At 40.6% G+C, this 21,962-nt stretch overlaps 1 protein-coding gene across 1 annotated transcript in view; it reads right to left on the reverse strand.

Annotated features, from left to right (window-relative positions):
• The window catches only part of MTMR8 (myotubularin related protein 8), a 257,972-nt gene extending 254,728 nt beyond the window's left edge, over nt 1-3,244 (reverse strand). Inside the window, exons 1-3 of the mRNA XM_053699222.1 lie at nt 3,121-3,244; nt 721-843; nt 218-380 (exon numbers count right to left, since the gene is read on the reverse strand). Of these exons, the coding sequence (XP_053555197.1) occupies nt 218-380; nt 721-843; nt 3,121-3,144 (310 nt within the window). The 5' untranslated portion in view covers nt 3,145-3,244. The remainder of the gene's footprint in view (nt 1-217; nt 381-720; nt 844-3,120) is intronic.
• Nucleotides 3,245-21,962: the final 18,718 nt, after the last annotated feature.

Below are 21,962 nucleotides of genomic sequence, written 5' to 3' on the forward strand. Positions count from 1 at the left end.
ATGAAAGAATTTGGACAAAATCATTATCCTTCAGCTCTCTAGATAGAAAAGACAGGGACAATCTTTATAGAATCATTAGAGTAGAATCCTTGGCATATCTAGCACCACCAACAATATGGACACATTGAATATTACAATGCACCTAGGGTTTAATAAAGTTTTGTACTCACATTTTACATAACACATCTTAGAAAGCAAATTCAGATTTTTATAGTACCTGGCTGTGAGAGCTTCAGCAATGAGGTGTACACATCATGGCAATCCCTTTCACGCATGATAATGAAATGAGCCACCCGGAAATTCTTGCAATGAATAAGGAGTGGACACCCTGTAGTAGTTAGAGGCATTTTTTCCACAGAGGCAATGTGGTGGTGTGGGATCTGACAATACAAAGGTTGTTACAAACGGTAAGCAGTGCATTTATACAATGCTTTAGTTTCTACAACTTTTTTTCAGATTGTTATGATATAAATTTGCATAATTAGTAGTTTATCAAATATAGAAATGTCATGCTCCAAAAAGGTGCAAGAGGAGAGATGTTAATGAAAACATTAGCAATATATTCTGTATTCCACACCTTTATTAAAAATAATAATTAAACCGCAATATCTCCAAGGTGTGTAATTCGTGCACACTTCATATTTAGGTAATTTGGAAAGAGCTTTGATAAGAGACCTTACAAACTAAAGCTATAAGCAGAACGTCTTTTAATGTTCATACCCATGTTTCCTTACGAGATCCAGGGGAAGGATCTACATAGATCAGATGGGTGGCAGTCAGGTATAAGGTGCCAGCGGCAGGTTTCTTATTTATGTATCGATCTAAAAGTTTCACATTCTCCACCTATAAAGTAATAAAATAAAAATCAAAAAAATTTGCAAATACTTTGATTTTAAAATTCATATTTTTTTTTAAAACACATTTTTTTCATAAGTTTGTTATGATATTCGTGAAGCGATCACAAAATATTAAAAAGTATCTAAAGAAAATAAATTAAAATTACTAGAGCATCTTTATTTATTCAAACATAATCTTGGGCCTCATTACAAATAATTTTGTGTTAACATTTTTCAATATACTTTCACTTGTACCTTGTAACTTTAAAATGAAGCATTTGTACATCCAATATGTTTTTAAGTAAGTAATACAATTTATAAGAATTGGTCAACTGATATACAAGTGAAAAAAAGAGTAACTCCTTTTGGATAATCTGGCATACAGTGTTACTGGCACTAGTGTGCCATTTAAATTGATAAAGTAAATTAAAGCCCCCCCACCACACTGTATCCAATGTAAAAAGATACTTTTATTATACATATATCACAAAAAATATAAAATAATACTCTGGAATATGCCACTCATAAAAAAACATTCCCCTAGACCGGGCTTCCCCAGTCTCCCTAAAATCACAGAGCCAGTCACTAGTGGAATAAATCATAGTATATAAACGATACTGTGAAGAAAATACCAAAAGTCCATGCTGAATAATTTAGAGAGATGTCCACACTGGGTGCTCCGTAATAAAAAGAAAACTAATGAATTAAGTACAGTTTAATGATAGTCAATGTAGTGCACATGCCAATAGAATTACCAACCATCCATATTGTATCCTTTCATGGTGTAACAAAGATCCATAAATACCAGTGACTTAAATGTCAAAATAATGAAAGCACATCTTATCACTTAAAAATACATATTTTGTTTAAAAACACATTGATAGGTTTGTTAGGATATTGGTGAAGCAATCACAACATTTTAAAAGTAACAACTTTAAAACGATCCAGTACCTCAAATTTTTTTGTTAACATTTTTCAATATACTTTTACTTGAATTTATAATTTTAAAAGGAAGCATTTGTGTATCTGATATGTCTTTATCTGATTAATACAATTTCTAAGAATTGGTCAATAGATATGCAAGTGAAAAAAAGTGTGACTCTTTTGAATAATATGGCATACAGTGTTATTGGCACTCTTGTTCCGATTATATTCCCTGTTAAAGGGATATTTAAAAAATTGCAATAAGAAAGTGCTCTAATGGGTTACATATTTTCTTACTGCACTATTGTTTATGCAAAACTAAGCGTTTAACACTTGAACTATAGGTGCGCTTCTGATTGGCTGCTGTGATAGTATGCCATATATGAGGACAGGTAGCTAAATTTAAACTTACAAATTTTTATTAAAAAGGAGTTAAAACCAGAGATGTTGCTTAACATGTTTAAGTGTTAAAATATACACAGTTTAGTATCTTATGTTACTTAATGCATTGCTTTAATAATAAAAAAAAATCCAATGTCTTAATAAAGAAAAAAAGCAATTTAATCAAGGCATGAAAAGTTGTGCTTGGTTTCTTTCTTTAAATGGACACCCTAGTCAAACTTGAAATGCATACATGCATTTTCATTTTGATTATAAATATGTTTGCAAAAATGTTTTTAGTAAAAGTTATAATTGTTTCAGTTTTTAATGGGCACGGTTCACATGAATTAACCATCAGAATCCAGCATGCACTCACATTTAGAGTCTTTACCTGCTAACAGGAGCTGTAACCCAATGCAGGTGCAAGGATGCACATTTTGCTTGTGACTTAAAAAGTAAAAGAATGTAACAAAAAGTATAATCAAAACTGAAACACACCGATGTACATTGCAAGATTTGACTAGTGTCTCTTTTACTTTCAAACTACACTTGGTAGAGAATGGGTTAAATTTCACAAAATGTTTAACTTTTTTTTTTTTACACAATTAGATATTAACACATACACACAATGAGGCATTTTAAGAGACAGATGTCTTACATTTGAGTTATTGAAATCAATCGTTTCTAACATTATTAAATATATCTGTAGTTGTGCACTATCTAAAGGGTCTTAGTCATGCACTAAAGCTCTTTTATAAACCCCTAAAGATAACAATTCACAGGCGTGACACAAATCATAACAAATAGAAAGCGCTGTCATTGCTGCCGAGGGTACCTGTTACATGTGCTGTCACCTGTCAGTGTAGCCCTAGACTATGTACATACAGTGGGTATTGCACGGAGCTCACAGGTAAACTATGTACCCTCCGTGTGTTGTGATAAATATGCACAGATACACATGTACATTTTATCGCCTCACCTTCGGGGTGGTTATATGCTCCATGTCGCTGATGATAACTCCTCACTGTTTCCCTCGGTACCCCGCCCCTCCCGCTTTCACTCCACCCGCCATCTTCCTGGGGCCCTCCCGATCTCAGCTGATCACTACGTCACGTCAAATCCACCAAAGCTCGCGAGAACTGGCAGTGTCATCGAAAATGGCCTTAGGAGCTAAGAGCTAGAAGCTTGAGAAGCTTTCTGAACGGCTGAATCAGGGAGGCGTTTCTATAGAAACCATGGAGTTAGAATTCTCACCAAATACCTAGTTGCAGAAAAATTTACAGATATTGATTGTATTGTAGATCACGTGCCCACTGTTTTAACCACTAAACCGCAAGAATAAAAGACCAGTAGCTATGGGTGCCAGATTGCCAGTATTGATGGATGAGCTCTAGTCTGAGCCTAGTACTCTGAACATAAAAATGATTATCGAAAGTTTATGGAATTGGTTGTGATCACGATGAAACCCAATGTAAAAATGTACAAACTACAAAAGGTTCGTTAAAGCAAAAAAAAAGAAAATGATCTGTATTGCTTCAGCAGTTTATTTTTCATTATTCACCCCTTATTTGTTTTGCTCTTCTCTTCTGAATGCCAAACAATTAAACAAAGCAGACAACTAATAGTGTACTTCGTCTGCTGCCTCCCAGTGTTCTCCTCGTGAACACCATTAGGCTGATTTTACTGACCACCCGGAGAAAAGTTAAAACACTTTTAATCTCAAATAAGCAAGTATTGATTACGTTTGTTACACAACAGAAAATGTTGTAATATGTCAAAGTATTACACTGCCCCATCTGTCAATCAGAAAAGCAGTTGCTATGTGGTCTACGTATATCCTGTGGGGCCCAAACTTGTGTAATCTTTTTTTCCTGTGTGCTTGTGTCATAGCATTTATCTGTAGCTAAATAAAATGGATATGGTAATTATAGTCATAAAGTCAATTAATCTTGCAATATGCAGGGTAGTTTATTTTTTAAAATTAGTTCAATTGCCATAATAGTCAATATATTTTATTCTCTAATCTGTAAGAGCATGTCATTTTAAAAATATTGACCCTGCTCTACTGTGTGTTTAACCCTGCAAAGGGATTAAAGGGACATGAAACCCACGTTTTTTTTCTTTTATGATTTAAACAGAGCATGTTACTTTAAACAACTTTCCAATTTCCTTCTATTATCTAATTTGTTGTGTTTTTTTGGTATCCTTTGTTGAAAAGAATACCTAGGTAGGCTCAGGAGCTGCTGATTGGTGGCTGCACATAAATGCCTCTAGTATTGGCTCAGTGATGCATTCCGTTAGCTCCCAATAGTGCATTGGTGCTTCTTCAACAAAGGATACCAAGAGAATGAAAACATTATATAATAGAAGTAACGTGGAAGGTTGTTTTAAAATGTATTCTTTGTCTGAAAAATGAAATACATGTTTGGGGGTTTATGTCATGCTCAGGACTTTGCAGGGGTTAAATACACAATGGAGTAGGGTCGATAGTCGTAAATTTACATGCTCTAACGGATAAGAGGATGTCATTTTTAGACTATTATGGCCCTTTAATGGGACGGTAAACACTTTGAGATTTTTATATAAAATATTTAGATATGTATGGTAAAATGGCCGGAAAGGGGAGGAGCTACAGCGCAAGGTCCGGCGCGTATCGGTGCTCTGTGAGGGAAAAAGCAAGCAAAGCATCCCCAGGAGAAAGAAGGAAGATGAATATGTCTATGAATAAGGCCAGGGGGGCCAAAACGTGTTAGACAGCTAAGGGGATGAGCTGTGACTAACTTGTGGATTTTAAGCATATATTGCATGTAACAAATAAAATTAGATTTTTTAACTAAGCGCTATGTTTGACTCGCTGGTGTTCTAAAGTTTTTTGTGCCTAGAAAGAAGGAAGATACCTGACAAGCCAACCTTAGCACAGGCATTGTGCTCGGAACGCCCTGCGTCAAAGCGGGAGGCTTGACAGAACTGACAGAACGTCCAAGGCTGGTGGAGTCCCCGGCCCACAAGCCGATGTTGTTTGACCCTTAGTCCGGGTCTGTCAGGGTTTTTTCCCTGTTGTGTTTGCCATGTGCTGCTGGCAGCCATTTTACTCACCTCTCTTCCTGACTATGGTGCATTGTGGGGGATGCTGCTCATTTCCTCCACTTCCTTTTATGGCCAGACTGGTGTGCATCATCCATGTGAGACAGGATGCAGTCTCAGAATTGTGATGTCATCACTTATTATTTAAAGGGCCTCTGTCCAGTATGCTTTGCCTTTGCGTTGTCTCAGACCTGTTTGTGAGAGTTCCTGTGTATTACCTGGCTGCCTGACGTCCTTCCTGGTTCCTAATCCCTGGCTTGTGCCTGACTCTGCTGTTTTCCTTGTTCCTGATTCCGGCTCGTCTGACTATTCGCTTTGGCTCCAGACTCGGCTTGTCTGACTATCAGCTCTGGTTTTGACTCCTGGCTTGTTATTTGACTTGTGGACATTTTATTATTTTTTACTATTAATAAAGGTGTGATTATTTTTGCACTTCTCGTCTCAGTCTGATTCCTGGCACCCTGACATTACGCAAAGGCCATGAATCCTGATGGTGCTAATAATCCACCTTTACCTGCCATCATTTCCAGGATGGATGAACAGGATCACCGCTTGGATCAATTTGCACTAGCCCTGCAAACCCTGCTGACTCGCACTGCACATTTGGACCAAAGTGTCCCGCAAGTTATGGTTGCTCCTGTTTCCGCTGCTGCCCCTATGCCTACCAGGAGCATGTCCGGTTCTGCACCTCTACCTCAGCGATATGGAGGCGATCCTATTCAGTGCAGAGGGTTTTTGAACCAGGTGGGCATTTACTTTGAGATGTTACCTCAGGCGTTTCCCTCTGACAGAGCTAAGGTGGGATTTCTCATCTCGTTACTCTCTGACACAGCTCTTGCCTGGGCTAATCCCTTGTGGGAGACTAATAAACCAGTGATTTCAAATTACCCTGAATTTGTGGCCTCCTTTCGAAGGGTATTTGATGTTCCGGCTCGCTCCTCCTCTGCTGCTAAACGACTCATTCAGCAAGGTACAAGATCTGTTGCTCAGTATGCTATTGAGTTCCGTACGCTTGCCGCAGAGGTAGGTTGGAACAATGAAGCCCTTGTTGCCGCATTCTTTCATGGGCTCTCTGATGCGATTAAAGATGAAGTTGCTGCCCGAGATTTACCAGAGGATCTCGAGGCATTGGTGTCTTTTTTGATCCTAATTGACATCAGACTGAGAGAGAGGCCCTCTTTCATGGAGCGCTTGCGAAAGCCTCCTGTTCCGTGGTCTCCTACGTGTTTGTTCCCACCCATGCCTCCCTCTCCTCCCATGCCTCCTGGTCCCGAGTCACCAGGTACTGCTGAGCCGATGCAGTTGGGATTCACGCGTCTCTCCGCGGCGGAGAGGGCCTTTAGGAGCAGGGAGGGGCTCTGCCTCTATTGTGGGTTACAGGCCACCTTTTGAAGTCTTGTCCTACACGGCCGGGAAACGCTCACACCTAAGGTCCTGTCGGGGGCAGACCTTGGGTGGTTTATCCTCGTCCCCGAAACCGCTTAAGGAGAAACCTTTGGTCACGGTTGTCCTTTTCTGGGTGGACTCCTCCATAGTCACTCAGGCTCTTGTTGACTCCGGTGCTGCGGGCTATTTCATTGACAGTGCTTTTGTATCAAAGCACTCCATTCCTGTTTTGCCTCGGTCCGTTCCGCTTGCTATTGAGGCCATTGATGGCAGGCCCCTTCAGCCCGCACTTGTTACTCACGAAACTGCTCCATTGTCCATGGCTGTTGGGGCTCTCCATTTTGAAACCCTCCAGTTCCAGGTGATAAACTCTCTGCATTTTCCGGTTGTTCTGGGTTATCCCTGGCTCCAAAAGCACAATCCCAGTCTCGACTGGCGCAGGTCCGAAATTTTGTCGTGGTCCCCGCAATGTATTTCCACTTGTCTTCAGGAAACCAGTTAAAGTCTTGTGCACTTCTTCAGTATCTCAATTGCCAGAGGAGTACCGAGAGTTCCTAGATGTGTTTAACAAGGTGCGTGCCGGTACGTTGCCTCCTCACCGGTCTTATGATTGTGCCTTAGACCTGCAACCCGGAGTCATTCCTCCTCAGGGCCGGGTGTACCCTCTGTCTGTTGCAGAGAATTGTGCTATGGAGGAGTATGTTGCTGATGCTCTGTCGCGGGGGATCATCCGCAAATCCTGCTCTCCTGCAGGGGCTGGCTTCTTCTTTGTGACGGAAAAGGGTGGCGAGTTAAGACCATGTATCGATTATAGGGGTCTTAATCGTCTTACCATTAAGAATGCTTACCCTATTCCGCTTATTACGGAACTCTTTGACCGCCTCAAGGGAGCTACGGTCTTTACTAAACTTGATTTGAGAGGAGCGTACAATCTCGTTAGGATTAAGGAGGGCCACGAATGGAAAACAGCATTTAACACCAAGAGCGGGCATTATGAGTATCTTGTAATGCCCTTTGGCCTATGTAATGCTCCTGCTGTTTTTCAGGAATTTATTAATGATGTCCTACGAGATATGTTGCAACAGTGTGTTGTGGTGTACTTAGACGACATCCTCATACACTCACCCACACCTGAGGCTCATTGTTCTGATGTTACACGGGTTCTTCAGAGACTACGTGAGAATGGCCTGTTTTGTAAATTTGAGAAATGTGAGTTCCATCAGACTCAAGTAACCTTCCTAGGTTATGTTATCTCCGTTGCAGGGTTCTCCATGGATCCTGACAAGTTATCTGCAGTTCTGCAGTGGCCTCGCCCAGTTGGTCTTCGGTCTATTCAACGTTTTTGGGGGTTCGCCAATTACTATAGAAAGTTTATTAAAAACTTTTCTTCCTTGGTCAAACTTATCACAGACATGACCCGTAAAGAGAACGATCCACTCCATTGGTCACCTACTGCCATTTAAGGCCTTTGATAGTCTTAAGACTGCCTTTGCTGCCGCTCCAGTTCTGGCTCATCCTAACCCTGTCCTGTCTTTCGTTCTTGAGGTCGATGCGTCTGAGACTGGAGTAGGTGCCCTCTTGTCTCAACGTCCTACGCCTGACGGTTCCTTGCATCAGTGTGGTTTCTTTTCTAAGAAATTGTCTCCAGCGGAGTGCAATTATGAAATTGGCGACAGGGAATTACTGGCCATAATTTTGGCACTTAAGGAATGGAGGCATCTTCTCGAGGGTACTAGCGTGCCAGTGCTCATTCTTACTGACCACAAGAATTTAACTTATCTATCTGAAGCAAAATGTTTGTCGCCCCAACAGGCCAGATGGGCACAATTTTTGTCTCGGTTTAATTATGTGGTCTCCTACCTGCCTGGTTGTAAGAATGTTAGGGCTGATGCCCTCTCTCGACAATTTTCGCATCTGTCCAAGGAGGAGTCTGTACCTACTCCTGTTATACCTCCTGACCATATTTTGGATACCATACGTACTAATTTGACTTCTCCTTTGGGGGAGGAGATCCTGGCTGCACAAACCAACGCACCTCCTGAGACACCTAGTGGTAAGTGTTTTGTTCCTGAGAATCTTCGAACTAAACTTTTTCACACTTACCACTATCCTAAAGCCGCAGGTCACCCAGGCAAGAACCAAATGATTTGGTCTGTCACTCGACAATTCTGGTGGCCAGGTCTTCGTTCTGATGTTGCTGCGTATGTTGCCTCCTGCTCAGTTTGTGCACAGAATAAGACTCCTCGACGTCTTCCTGTGGGTCTTCTTCAACCTATTGCTAATGGTGAGCGTCCTTGGACACATCTTTCCATGGACTTCATTGTCGAGCTCCCTGTTTCCAATGGCAATACTGTTATCCTTATGGTGGTTGACCGGTTTTCTAAAATGTCACATTGCATTCCCTTGATGAAGCTGCCTACCGCTCAGGAGCTTGCTTCAATTTTTGCCCGGGAGGACTTCCGTTTACATGGGTTACCCAAGGAGATAGCGTCGGAGCGGGGTAGCCAGTTTGTCTCCAGATTTTGGCGTTCCTTTTGTGCTCAAATGGGGATTCAGCTTTCCTTCTCCTCGGCATATCACCCTCAATCCAATAGGGGCTGCGGAACGGTCTAATCAAGCTCTGGAGCAGTTCCTCCGTTGCTATGTCTCAGATCACCACAATAATTGGTCTGAACTGTTACCTTGGGCAGAGTTTGCTCGTAATAGTGCTATTAATGCTTCCTCCAAGTTATCCCCATTCATGGCGAATTATGGGTTTCAACCATCCTTGTTGCCCGATTCATTCATGTCTCATGGTATTCCGGCTTTGGAGGAGCATCTCCGTCAACTCCGTTCCATGTGGGTGCAGATTCAGGATTGCCTTTATCGTTCTATGCAGCGCCAAAACTTCCAAGCTGATCGTAGGCGTCTGCCCGCACCTTCCTACCAGGTTGGTGAGAGAGTTTGGCTGTCCTCCCGCAACTTGAACCTTCATGTGCCTTCCAATAAATTGGCTCCCCGTTATGTTGGTCCTTTTCGAATACTCCGACAGGTTAATCCTGTGGCCTACGCTCTTGACCTTCCTCCTGCTATGCACATCTCCAATGTTTTTCATGCCCCCCTTTTTGAAACCATTGGTTTGTAATCGGTTTACCACTGTGTTACCTCATCCCCGTCCTATCTTTGTTGACAACCATGAGGAGTATGAGGTCAGCAGCATTATTGACTCTCGTATGTCCAGGGGCGGTGTACAGTATTTGGTTCACTGGAGGGGCTACGGTCCGGAGGAGCGTTCTTGGGTTCCCTCCCATTTCCTCCACTTCATTTTATGGCCAGACTGGTGTGGATCATCCATGTGAGACAGGATGCAGTCTCAGAATTGTGATGTCATCACTTATTATTTAAAGGGCCTCTGTTCAGTATGCTTTGCGTTGTCTCAGACCTGTTTGTGAGAGTTCCTGTGTATTACCTGGCTGCCTGACGTCCTTCCTGGTTCCTGATCCCTGGCTTGTGCTTGACTCTGCTGTTTTCCTTGTTCCTGATTCCGGCTCGTCTGACTATTCGCTTTGGCTCCAGACTCGGCTTGTCTGACTACCAGCTCTGGTTTTGACTCCTGGCTTGTTATTTGACTTGTGGACATGTTATTATTTTTTACTATTAATAAAGGTGTGATTATTTTTGCACTTCTCGTCTCAGTCTGATTCCTGGCACCCTGACAGGGTCGACTGCAGGAGCACGAATCAACAGCTGTCAGCTGAGCAGTCAGAGGCATGTGACTCACGTAAGACACGCAAGCTACAGGCCAGAAGGAGGCATCCAGGCGAGCAGACTGCGGTGGGAGCAACCAGGGTAGCGAAGACGACAGAGGGTGAGTGGAGGCACAGGGAGAACCCCGGGCCAGAAAAACTTCAAGCGTTGGAGGTAAACCTAGACCCTATGGACTGATATATATTCTAGCGACCCAAGGTTAGCTCCCACGCCTTAAACATCACCAATTTCCTGTGGGATTACCCAGATGGGCTCTGTTAATTATAAAGCATGCCTCTTGTTGCAGGGAATATAACCCAGTATTATATTCGAGAGTAGGAGCACAAGAGTTTCTGAGGTGTTACAAGGACAGACGCCAGTTGCTTAAATAAACAGAGTGTAAGGGGATAGAAAGCTCAGGCCTGTGATTAAGTCTGCTTTTAGAAAATTGCCATAGCCTAACTGGGGACTGTTATTTAACAGCGGTTGTAAACTAGCTGGAATACTCCGAGGATCTTGGCCAGATAAAGAGGTTATGTGAATGGTTTTCGCTTTTGCTTAAAGTGTCGCTGGTCACTGAAATATAATAAGCAGGTGGAAACTTGGATCTGGAGTTGCCTAAATATTAAAGGACAATCCATAGGCGGACTGGGCTATGTGCAGGCAGTTAAGTTATGACGGCCCCTACATGAAGGATATATAATTAACCCAGTAAGCCAGCTAATAGTATCACTGTGTCAGGGTGCCAGGAATCAGACTGAGACGAGAAGTGCAAAAATAATCACACCTTTATTAATAGCAAAAAATAATAAAAAGTCCACAAGTCAAATAACAAGCCAGGAGTCAAAACCAGAGCTGGTAGTCAGACGAGCCGAGTCAGGAGCCAAAGCGAATAGTCAGACAAGCCAGAATCAGCAACAAGGAAAACAGCAGAGTCAGGAACAAGCCAGGGATCAGGAACCAGGAAGGACGTCAGGCAGCCAGGTAATACACAGGAACTCTCACAAACAGGTCTGAGAAAACGCAAAGGCAAAGCATACTGAACAGAGGCCCTTTAAATAATAAGTGATGACATCACAATTCTGAGACTGCATCCTGTCTCACATGGATGATGCACACCAGTCTGGCCATAAAAGGAAGTGCAGAAAATGAGCAGCATCCCCCACAATGCACCATAGTCAGGAAGAGAGGTGAGTAAAATGGCTGCCAGCAGCACATGGCAAACAAAACAGGGAAAAACCCTGACAGTACCCTCCCCTCAACGACCCCTCCCCTGCGGGAGGACAAAAGGCTTATTGGGGAAACGGGCATGGAAGGCACGAAGGAGGGCGGGAGCATGAACATCAGAGGAGGGAACCCAGAACGCTCCTCCGGACCGTAGCCCCTCCAGTGAACAAAATACTGTACACGGCCCCTGGACATACGAGAGTCAATAATGCTGCTGACCTCATACTCCTCATGGTTGTCAACAAAGATAGGACGGGGACAAGGCAACACAGTGGTAAACCAATTACAAATCAATGGTTTCAAAAGGGAGACATGAAAAACATTGGAGATGCGCATAGCAGGAGGAAGGTCAAGAGCATAGGCCACAGGATTAACCCGTCGGAGTATTCGAAAAGGACCAACATAACGGGGAGCCAATTTATTGGAAGGCACACGAAGGTTCAAGTTGCGGGAGGACAGCCAAACTCTCTCACCAACCTGGTAGGAAGGCGCGGGCAGACGCCTACAATCAGCTTGGAACTTTTGGCGCTGCATAGATCGATGAAGGCAAGCCTGAATCTGCACCCACATGGAACGGAGTTGCCAGAGATGCTCCTCCAAAGCCGGAATACCCTGAGACATGAATGAATCGGGCAACAAGGATGGTTGAAACCCATAATTCGCCATGAACGGGGATAACTTGGAGGAAGCATTAATAGCACTATTACGAGCAAACTCTGCCCAAGGTAACAGTTCAGACCAATTATTGTGGTGATCTGAGACATAGCAACAGAGCAACTGCTCCAGAGCTTGATTAGACCGTTCCGCAGCCCCATTAATGATTCATTAGCTACTGAGCATATTTAGATATGCTTGTCCACAAAGGATATCAAAAGAATGAAGGAAATCAGATATCCTTTGTTGAAATTCATATCTAAATATGCTCGATAGCTTATAAGCATATTTAGATATGCTTTTCAACAAATGATATCAAAAGAATGAAGAAAATCAGATATCCTTTGTTGAAAATCATATCTAAATATGCTCAGTAGATACTGAATGGTGGCTGCATATAGATATTGGCTCGCCCATGTGCAATTGCTATTTCTTCAACAAAGGATATCTAAAGAATGAAGGCGTATCCGATTCCTAGACACTGCCTCACCAGCCTCTGAAGTCACCGCACATCACTGCAGTATATATATTTATATTTATATATATATACACACAGTATATATATATGTCTTGAGCATTAATTGTGCTTTTAAGTAAGCTTTTTTGCGTTTGTATTATGAGTTAAAAGAAAACTGCTGAGCTTAGAATATTGTGTGCGCAAGGAAAAACACCCCACTCTCGCGCAAACCCGATTGCATATTCTCATGTGTGCTAACCCGACATGAAAATATGAATATTTCCCGTTCCAATGTTTTTCACATAGAAGAATATGTTCTAATTTCATAAATAAATATTTATACATATCTGATTTTTTTGTAATATATATATATATATATATATACACACACACAGTATATATATATATATATATATATATGTATAGATATATATATATATATATAGGAATATCTATTTATAAATACATAAAACATATTCTTCTATGTGCTGAATATTTGAATGTGAAATACAGTAAATACATAGTTAAAGGGACAGTCAGCACTTTACTACCCATTCTCCAGCTTTGCACAACCATCATTGCTATATTAATAAACTTTATAACATTTAAACCTCTAAATTTCTGCCTGTCACAGCCTCTTATCACATGCTTTTTTATTAGCTTTTCACAACAGGATACTGCTAGTTCATGCGGGCCATATAGAAAACATTGTGCTCACGCCCGTGAAGTTGTGCACAACACAGCACTAATTGGCTAAAATGCAAGTCAATAGATAAATAAAAAGTCATGTGAACAAGGGACTGTCAGAAGCGACTTAGATACAAGGTAATAACAGAAGTAAAATGTATATTAATATAACCATGTTGGCTGTGTAAAACTGGGGAATGGGTAATAAAGGGATTATCTATGTTTTTAAACAATAACAATTTTGGAGTTGACTGTCCCTTTAACACTTTATAAAATATGAATATTGAATAATTATGATTTTACATGTTTTCATCTACTTAGCTGCAAAGGGCTCCAATGCACTTATATATATATATATATATATATATATATATATATATATATATATAAATGAGTTTACATAGAAAGAATAAATCCTGGAAAGAAAATACAAAAGACCAGGATGAAAGACAGGGAATTCAGCACTCTTTTTCAAAATTAAACTAAAGCTCAAAACCTTATTCAAAATGTGTCAACCTCCAAGGCTTGTGTAGCTGTAAAGGAGAGAACTCTCTGGCACTTACTGTAAATTACATACATATATACAAAGATAGAAAAACGCAAAAAGACCCAATTGGTAGATATGATCTCTTTATATGAATATCAAATAGCATAAAAAATACAACATATTATGTTACAAACCTGACCGGTCAGGGGATAGTGTCAATACCAAAACAGAAATTATAAACATGATATGTGGTTATTTTCACAGGCCTGTGGAGCCATGTGTATAAACTGCAGTATAAGAATGGGGTACAATAAATTGACTACTACACCCTACTGCTTGCGGCACCTTAGTATGTAAGGCTATATGCCGGGCAGATTACTATATGGGATCTAAGTAGTTACAGTTAGTGTGCCCCAACACCTATGCAGAAATATTGATGTTCTTAAAGACTGATAGCACATATACATGTAACTATAAGATATATTTGTGGGGGACTGAAATACAAGCTACTACACCCAGCTGCTTACGGCACCTTATAGGGTTAAGGCAAAATGCCGGGCAGGTATATGAATGGGATCTAAGTAGGTTGTGGTGCCGTGCCCCAAAATATGTACAAATATCTTATTGTCATGCAAACAAACAATTTAGCACAGTAGTATACAGCCAGCCTCGCTGAGTAATTACTTTGAGGTAGCTACTCTTGCTATCGAGTGAGAATGTCCCTTTGGAGAAAGGTTATGCAAGCTGAGAAGTTAGCCATGAAGCAAATACAAATAAATGCAGAAAGCACAAGGTTTAGCCTCCGTGTTGTGTGGTATTAGTAGGCTTCAAGCGCATATTAGTAGCATTCCTTCTGGGAGTGTTTAAAGTATACTCTCTCAACAGGGTATCATCATCCAAGACAGTCAGTAGGCAGCCTATTAATCAGGCAGTGACAAGGTAATATACGACCTGTTTCCTTTAAAGTTGTTTCTGTGACTGACTCTTAGGAGATGAGCCTCATTGGGTGTTCAGGAACTCCATTCTGGAAATCCGACAGGTATGTTTGTTTGCAGCGTGTCTGTTCCGTGTATTCGACACCTATCACATGCTCCGGTCAGCTTGTCCAATGCCGACGCGCGTTTCACCCGCTAGGTGTGTCGGGCTTCGTCAGGGCGTGATGACGTTGGGAGTGCTTCGTCTCCCTTTAAGGTTTACTTAATGACACGCCCCTATTGAGGAAATCTCACAGTGCTTCATCAGCAATGCTAATTCATAAGGGAACCAACCCTTAAGAGTATGCGTTGATTCATGCAAGTATAATAATTATACAAAAAATTAAAGTATGTTCATTTAAGACTGGTTACATACTAGGATAAAGAGATCATATATACCTGAAAGAAACAACAATTGGGTGTTTTGTATGTGGAATACTTAAAAAATATATACATATATATATCAAAAACATGTAATTTACCTATTTAGCCTTTATGTCCCTAGAGGAGTGATATCAAAAGTTATTCTGATACACCAAAATGGGTGATGTAATATACAAGATGTACGGGCATATCTGTACCGGGATAGACAATGGACTAGGAATGATAAAGACTACTGTCATATTTTATAGAAAGCATGCCATGTCTATTCTATCATTTAACCCTTTAGGTATCTGTGTTTGAAGGATCGTAATCCACCTGCATTCCTTTTGGAGGAGGACTTTATCGTTGTCCCCTCCTCTGTTATTAGTAATGCCTCTGTCAATGCCTATGAATGTAAGGGAGTCAGGAATACAAGCATGAGCATCCTCAATATGTGTGTGTCTATATATGTGTACGTATGTATTTATGTATATAAAAAGCAAAGCCAAAGCTGCGCACTTCTGAAAATATAAAATAAATGTAAATATATAATGAAATACTAAAACAAATGTTCACAAAAGTCCTTATCTTGTGAAAAGATAGAGGGAGGAACGGCTACTTCTTAATAAAGTCACCCGGTACCAACATGGAATCCTCTTAATGTAAGACAAGCTGAAGCAAGGCCAGCAAGGTGTTTAGGATTTGAGATCTGAAGGATCCAGGACTGCAGCCTTGGTTGATTCAACTTTACTTGTACCGAGGACTGACTTACTGAACGCTGATCTTACCTTATACGATTGAGGTTTTAGAGAGTGAGTAGCCCCGCACAGGGGAACTGTTTGTGGATTTTTCTGTGCTATTTGTATTCAACGTATTACCCTATGAGGAGGATCTTTGTGCGCTTTTTTCAGATTGCCTTATATGTATTTATGTGTTTATATATGTATATATGTCTGTAAATACATATATACACAAATATACATAAATACATATGTATACATATATATATATATATATATATATATATATTACGGGTAAAGTCAGAAATACGGGTTATGCTAGGATTACCTAAGCGACTGTGGGTAAACCCCGATGTACTGTAATTCCCTGATTTACAATATTTTCTTTTATTTTTTTTGCCCCACCAATCCTCTGGCATCCACCCCATGTGAACCTTGGGGAATGAGGTTTACAAGGGGGGGCATTTATAATCTTACATCTGGCTTTACCCACAGCCGCTTGGGTAATCCTAGCATTACCCGGGTATTGTTACCCAATACCTGACTTTACCCACAAAATATATATACTGTATATATATATATATATATATATATATATATATATATATATATATATATATATATATATATACATTCATATATCCATCTTTATACATGTATACTGTATGTATGTATCTCTGTGTTAAAGCCATTTGCCTGCCTTTTTTTTTTCTAACACCTGAGATCTCATATCTTTGAGCCTTTTTTAACTTTTGTGTGCAATATTTTTTAAAAATAATTTTATTAGATAGTGTTAATATGGGTGTACCTATACTTTGTAATGTATTTTCGATATGTTTTGTGCAACTTTTTAGTTTTGCGAAACAATTAACCAGAGCTCTGTAGTTGCGGTAATCTTTTTAACGTAAATCGCCATTGAGCTCAATCGATCGCATTTACTTTCAACTTGTAATGTGAGCAATAAGCCCAACAAGCACAAACACTCGCGATAAACTCCTTATCGCTCGCACACAAACATTTGTGCTCCACTCGTAATCTGGTTCTTAATTTGTATGTAGAACCTCTGCAATTAAGTAATTGCTTTCTGATGCATTGGTAAGAATGGTTATAATGCCATTTTAGCATTAAATATACCCCCAAAAAATGTATATGCATTCCAAAAGGGCATATTTTATAGCATCAAAATATATGTTTGTTCTTGAGGCCTCAGTGCAAAACAAGAATGATGGAAGAGTTTGCCATATCAGGCCGTATATATGTTTTATGCGCCCCATGGCGCTCATACATCACTATAAAATCATGTGTAGCAATGTCCTTAGCTTTCTTAGAAGGCCTTTCACAAGAAGCACTCTAAGGACAGTCTGATAAAGGGACAATAAAGATTCAGAAAGAACATGCAATTTAAAACAAATTATTGAATTGTGGACCTTTTATGTGCTCAGCTCCTACTGAGTATGTGCAAGAGTTCACAGTCTATACATTTATGAGTCTGTGATATCACATGATACAGAGTGCAGGGAAATTAACCCCTTATCTGCATATGCTGGTGTATGGTCATCACCCGCACAATGATTTTAGTGTGGGTGACAACCACTAGCTGGAAGGGCTGCTTTTGGAGCTCATTACAGTCCCCCCGTCTCTTACCAGGGCACTACAATGTGGCCAGGGGTATCGGAATTCAAGGATGCTGGTGACATCATCACTCATGGGCATCACAAACGATTCCCAGTAGTCTCAGGCTACTTAAGGGAGCTTGATGGGGGGGAAGTATTCAAACCTAGTAATCTCAGCTCCCTTAAACCCTAGAACCCACTGTTTGAAAGGTAATTGCCTGTCAAACGTTGTTTATCTTGGGGGTTAAAGTATAAAAAGTAGCAGTTTAAAACACACCACAAAAACTTATAACAGGTTATAAAAAAAGCCTAGAAACCCCATGACCCATTATTATAAAGATCATAATCTCCTTTTTAAAATAAAGTCCCTATATAAGTTTTAACAGCCAGATGATTAATGTGATAATAGTTATCACCTGGTGGGAATAAATATGCATTTATTTGAGTAGTGGCTCATGGGAGCCCCATGTGCACATCAGAGTAATTTAACTATACCCAAAGGTCCTACTTTAAATGACTATAGAGTTTAGAAAAAAACACATGAATGTATGCAACCATATTTATTACAATTGTAATAAAAATATACATTTTTTTCCACACACATTCTGTTGTGAGTGCTCTCATGTCATGATAAATACATAAAATAATGATATCGATTGAATGTCTTGGGTCTGCTGAAAAAACAACCTAAAAACAATATATAATATGTATCGGTTTCTCACTAAAAAATGACCCACAGTGGGACTTAAAGGGACACTGAACCCACATTTTTTCTTCCATGATTCAGATAGAGCAGGCAATTTCTAATTTACTCCTATTATCAATTTTTCTTCATTCTCTTGCTATTTTTATTTGAAAAGCAAGAATGTAAGTTTAGAAGACGGCTGATTTTTGGTTCATAACCTGGGTTGTGCTTGCTGATTGGTGGCTAAATGCACCCATTATTAAACAAGTGCTGTCTGGGGTCTGAACCAAAAATTGGCTGGCTCCTTAGCTTAGATGCCTTCTTTTTCAAATAAAGATAGCAAGAGAATGAAGAAAAAGTGATAATAGGAGTAAATGAGAAAGTTGCTTAAAATTGCATGCTCTTTCTGAATCACGGAAGAAAAAAAAAAGGGTTTAGTATCCCTTTAAATGGGAAGAGCATCTCCAATGGTTTAGCAGTTAAAGGATTAAAGCATTTTTTTAAATTTATCAGAAAAAAAAGAATCTACTGCTCAGTTGAAGTGCAGAGTACATAGTATTGCATTGACTTTCTATTGCACAAGTCTACTGTTTAATGTGTTAATATGCACATTGGTAGACAACTTTTGAGAAATTTCCTATGAGTTATTCTCATATCTACACAGAAAAAGTAAAGGAGCAAGCACATACCAGACCTCCAACTGTCCCTTTGAGAGGGACAGTCCCTGTTTCTAAGCGTTGTCCCTCTAAAACAGTTATATGTCCCTGTTTGCAGAATTTCCCTTAGACACACTCATAGACCACCCAGATATGCCCACAAACTGCCCATACACACTTGCTGACCAATCAGACATGCCCACAAACTGCCCATACACACTTGCTGACCAATCAGACATGCCCACAAACTGCCCATACACACTTGCTGACCAATCAGACATGCCCACAAACTGCCCATACACACTTGCTGACCAATCAGATATGCCCACAAACTGCCCATACACACTTGCTGACCAATCAGACAAGCCCACAATCCCACCCACTATCCACCCATGATCTTGCTACCTTCCAATACGACCCCACCAGCAACAAATATTGGGAGGTATAACATACTATTGCTTGCACCACTGGTAAGGATGATCTCCACACCTTTACAATATACTGCTCACTCCTTGAGACCTTTTATCGATTGTTGTGTTCTTAAGCTTTGACGCTTCAGTGCCAAGCCTCAGCTAGAACTCAACAGGAATTTAGATAAAATAGCGCTGCTGTTGTGTAAAATGTAATTGTTTGACAACATCTGTGTAAACTGTGAATATGTGATTGTATGCATGTGGGTGACTGTATCTCTAATGAAATGGGGCAGTGGAAGGGAAAGATAAAATATTGTTGGGGAGAGAGATAAATGATATATTACATACAATGACAGTAATATTATATCACATTAAACACATAGGGGTAGATTTATCATACCCAGGGCGGACATGATTCGCTATAGCAATTGATGTCCGTCCTGCATTGCTAAATGCCGACAGCATATGCTGTCAGCATTTAACATTGCACAAGCAGTTCTGGTGAACTGCTTGTGCAATGCCGCCCCCTGCAGATTCGCCGCCAATCGGCCGCTAGCAGGGGGTGTCAATCAACCCGATCATATTCAATGACCGCCGCCTCAGTGGTGGCATAGAAGTTAAGAAGCAGTGGTCTTAAGATAGCTGCTTATTAAAGTGAATGTCAATTTTGATGCTAAAGTGCCCGGTTTTTAAAAATTTGATTAAAAATAAGGGCACTTTAATTCATCAAAATTTACATTTCACTCGTGTTGTGAAAAAAAACTTACCTTTTAATCTTGACAGCAGCTCCAGCTTCCTCAACCCGTCACAAAGCCCCTTCCTGGGTCTAAAATGATTAATCCGGCTTCCTACAATCACGGCGTTGAATCAGACACTGATTCCCCTGGGGGGAAAGCCGTGATTGGAGGATGACCTATCCATCATTTCTGACATCAGAAATGGCTTGCGACGACCGGAGGAAGCTGGAGCTGCTGTCAAGTTTAAAAGGTAAGTATTTTTTCACAACACAAGTGAAATGTAAATTTTGATGAATTAAAGTGCTCCTGTTATTAATCGAATTTTTAAAAAAACGGGCACTTTAGCATCAAAATTTATATTCCCTTTAGCTCTTGTTTCCGGCGAGCCTGAAGGCTCGCGCAGAAACGGGTATACGGCCCAATTCGGGCTGTGATAAATCAGCCCCATACTCTGAAGCACCTTTCATGACAAGAGTACAAGCATACATGAGTAGCATGTGTTAGAGTAATAGAGTCAGCGAAAGATACAAAAAATACCAGATGTATAAATAATTCCTATTTTAAAACTAAGGCCATTTTTAAAAAGGGATATTGTAATGCAAACATGATTTGCTCTAATTCCTTAGAGCATGTAATGTTTGCATTACTTACCGTAATGATGTGTTTAAATGATGGAAATGGGTTAAATGCATATAAGGGTTATACACATACAGTTCAGCTACTGAGGCATGAGCAACGCAGCTCCCAGGCAGGAATCCACCAGAGACAGTCAGAAGTGGCAATCATATAACCTTCCAACCAATGGTCACTTAAAAGTTGCAATGCTTGAGGTTCCTGATCAGGACTTTGCCTATTAAAGCTTTTGAATGTCCCTTCTTTAGATCATGGGGGATATTTATCAAGCCATCAACCGCAAATACACTGGAATTCTGCAGCGTAATTGTTGCAAGCTTAATCTGACCTAGTTATCAAACCCTACAGACCGGGAAAAGTTGAAATTTGTGATGTAACATTTGATCCGCCGGTCTCAATCCGATGCAGATTGATGCTTACGTCATTACAGATGTTCCGAATACAAATTTGGCTCTATCTGACACCTTTTGCCATTTGTCAAATAGTTAACAGGTGCGCTCGCGGCTATTCCGACCCAGCGTACCTGGTTTTCAATCCGCCACCCTGGAGGCCGCGGATGCCATAGGAAACAATGGGAGCCTAAAAGCACCGAAAGCTTATGTTCGATGCTGCCAGATATCCCATTGATTTCTATGGTTGAAAACAAGTTACGTTTACACCTAACACCCTAACATAAGCCCCGAGTCTAAACACCTCTAATCTGCTGCCCGGACCCCGCCGCAACCTAAATAAAAGTATTAATCCCTATTCTGCCGCTCCCGGACCCCACCACAACTAAATAAATGGCTAGATTACGAGTTTTGCGTTATGAGTGAAAAAGCCTCATAACGCTGCTTTTTCACTACCGCTGCTATTACGAGTCTTGCAGGTATAGCTGTACCGCACACTTTTTTGTCCGTAACTCAACGTAACTACTGCATCTTTCAAAAAGTCCTTTTTCAATGGGACTCCCATAGTGCCGGTATTACGAGTTTTGCCTGGGAGGCCAAAAAATGAGCAGTACAGCCTATACCGACAAGATCCGTACCGCCATCTAAAGTCAGTAGTTAAGAGTTTTGCGCTACAAATCTGTAGCATAAAACTCATAACTAAAGTGTTACAAAGTACACTAACACCCATAAACTGCCTATTAACCCCTAAACCGAGCCCCTCCCGCATAGCAAACACTAAAATAAAAATATTAACCCCTAATCTGCCGCTCCGGACATCGCCACCACTATAATAAACATATTAACCCCTAAACCGCCACACTCCCGCATCGCAAACAATAGTTAAATATTATTAACCCTAATCTGCCGC

Source organism: Bombina bombina, chromosome 1 (genome assembly GCF_027579735.1).
Source record: "Bombina bombina isolate aBomBom1 chromosome 1, aBomBom1.pri, whole genome shotgun sequence".
NCBI classification, from domain to species: domain Eukaryota; kingdom Metazoa; phylum Chordata; class Amphibia; order Anura; family Bombinatoridae; genus Bombina; species Bombina bombina.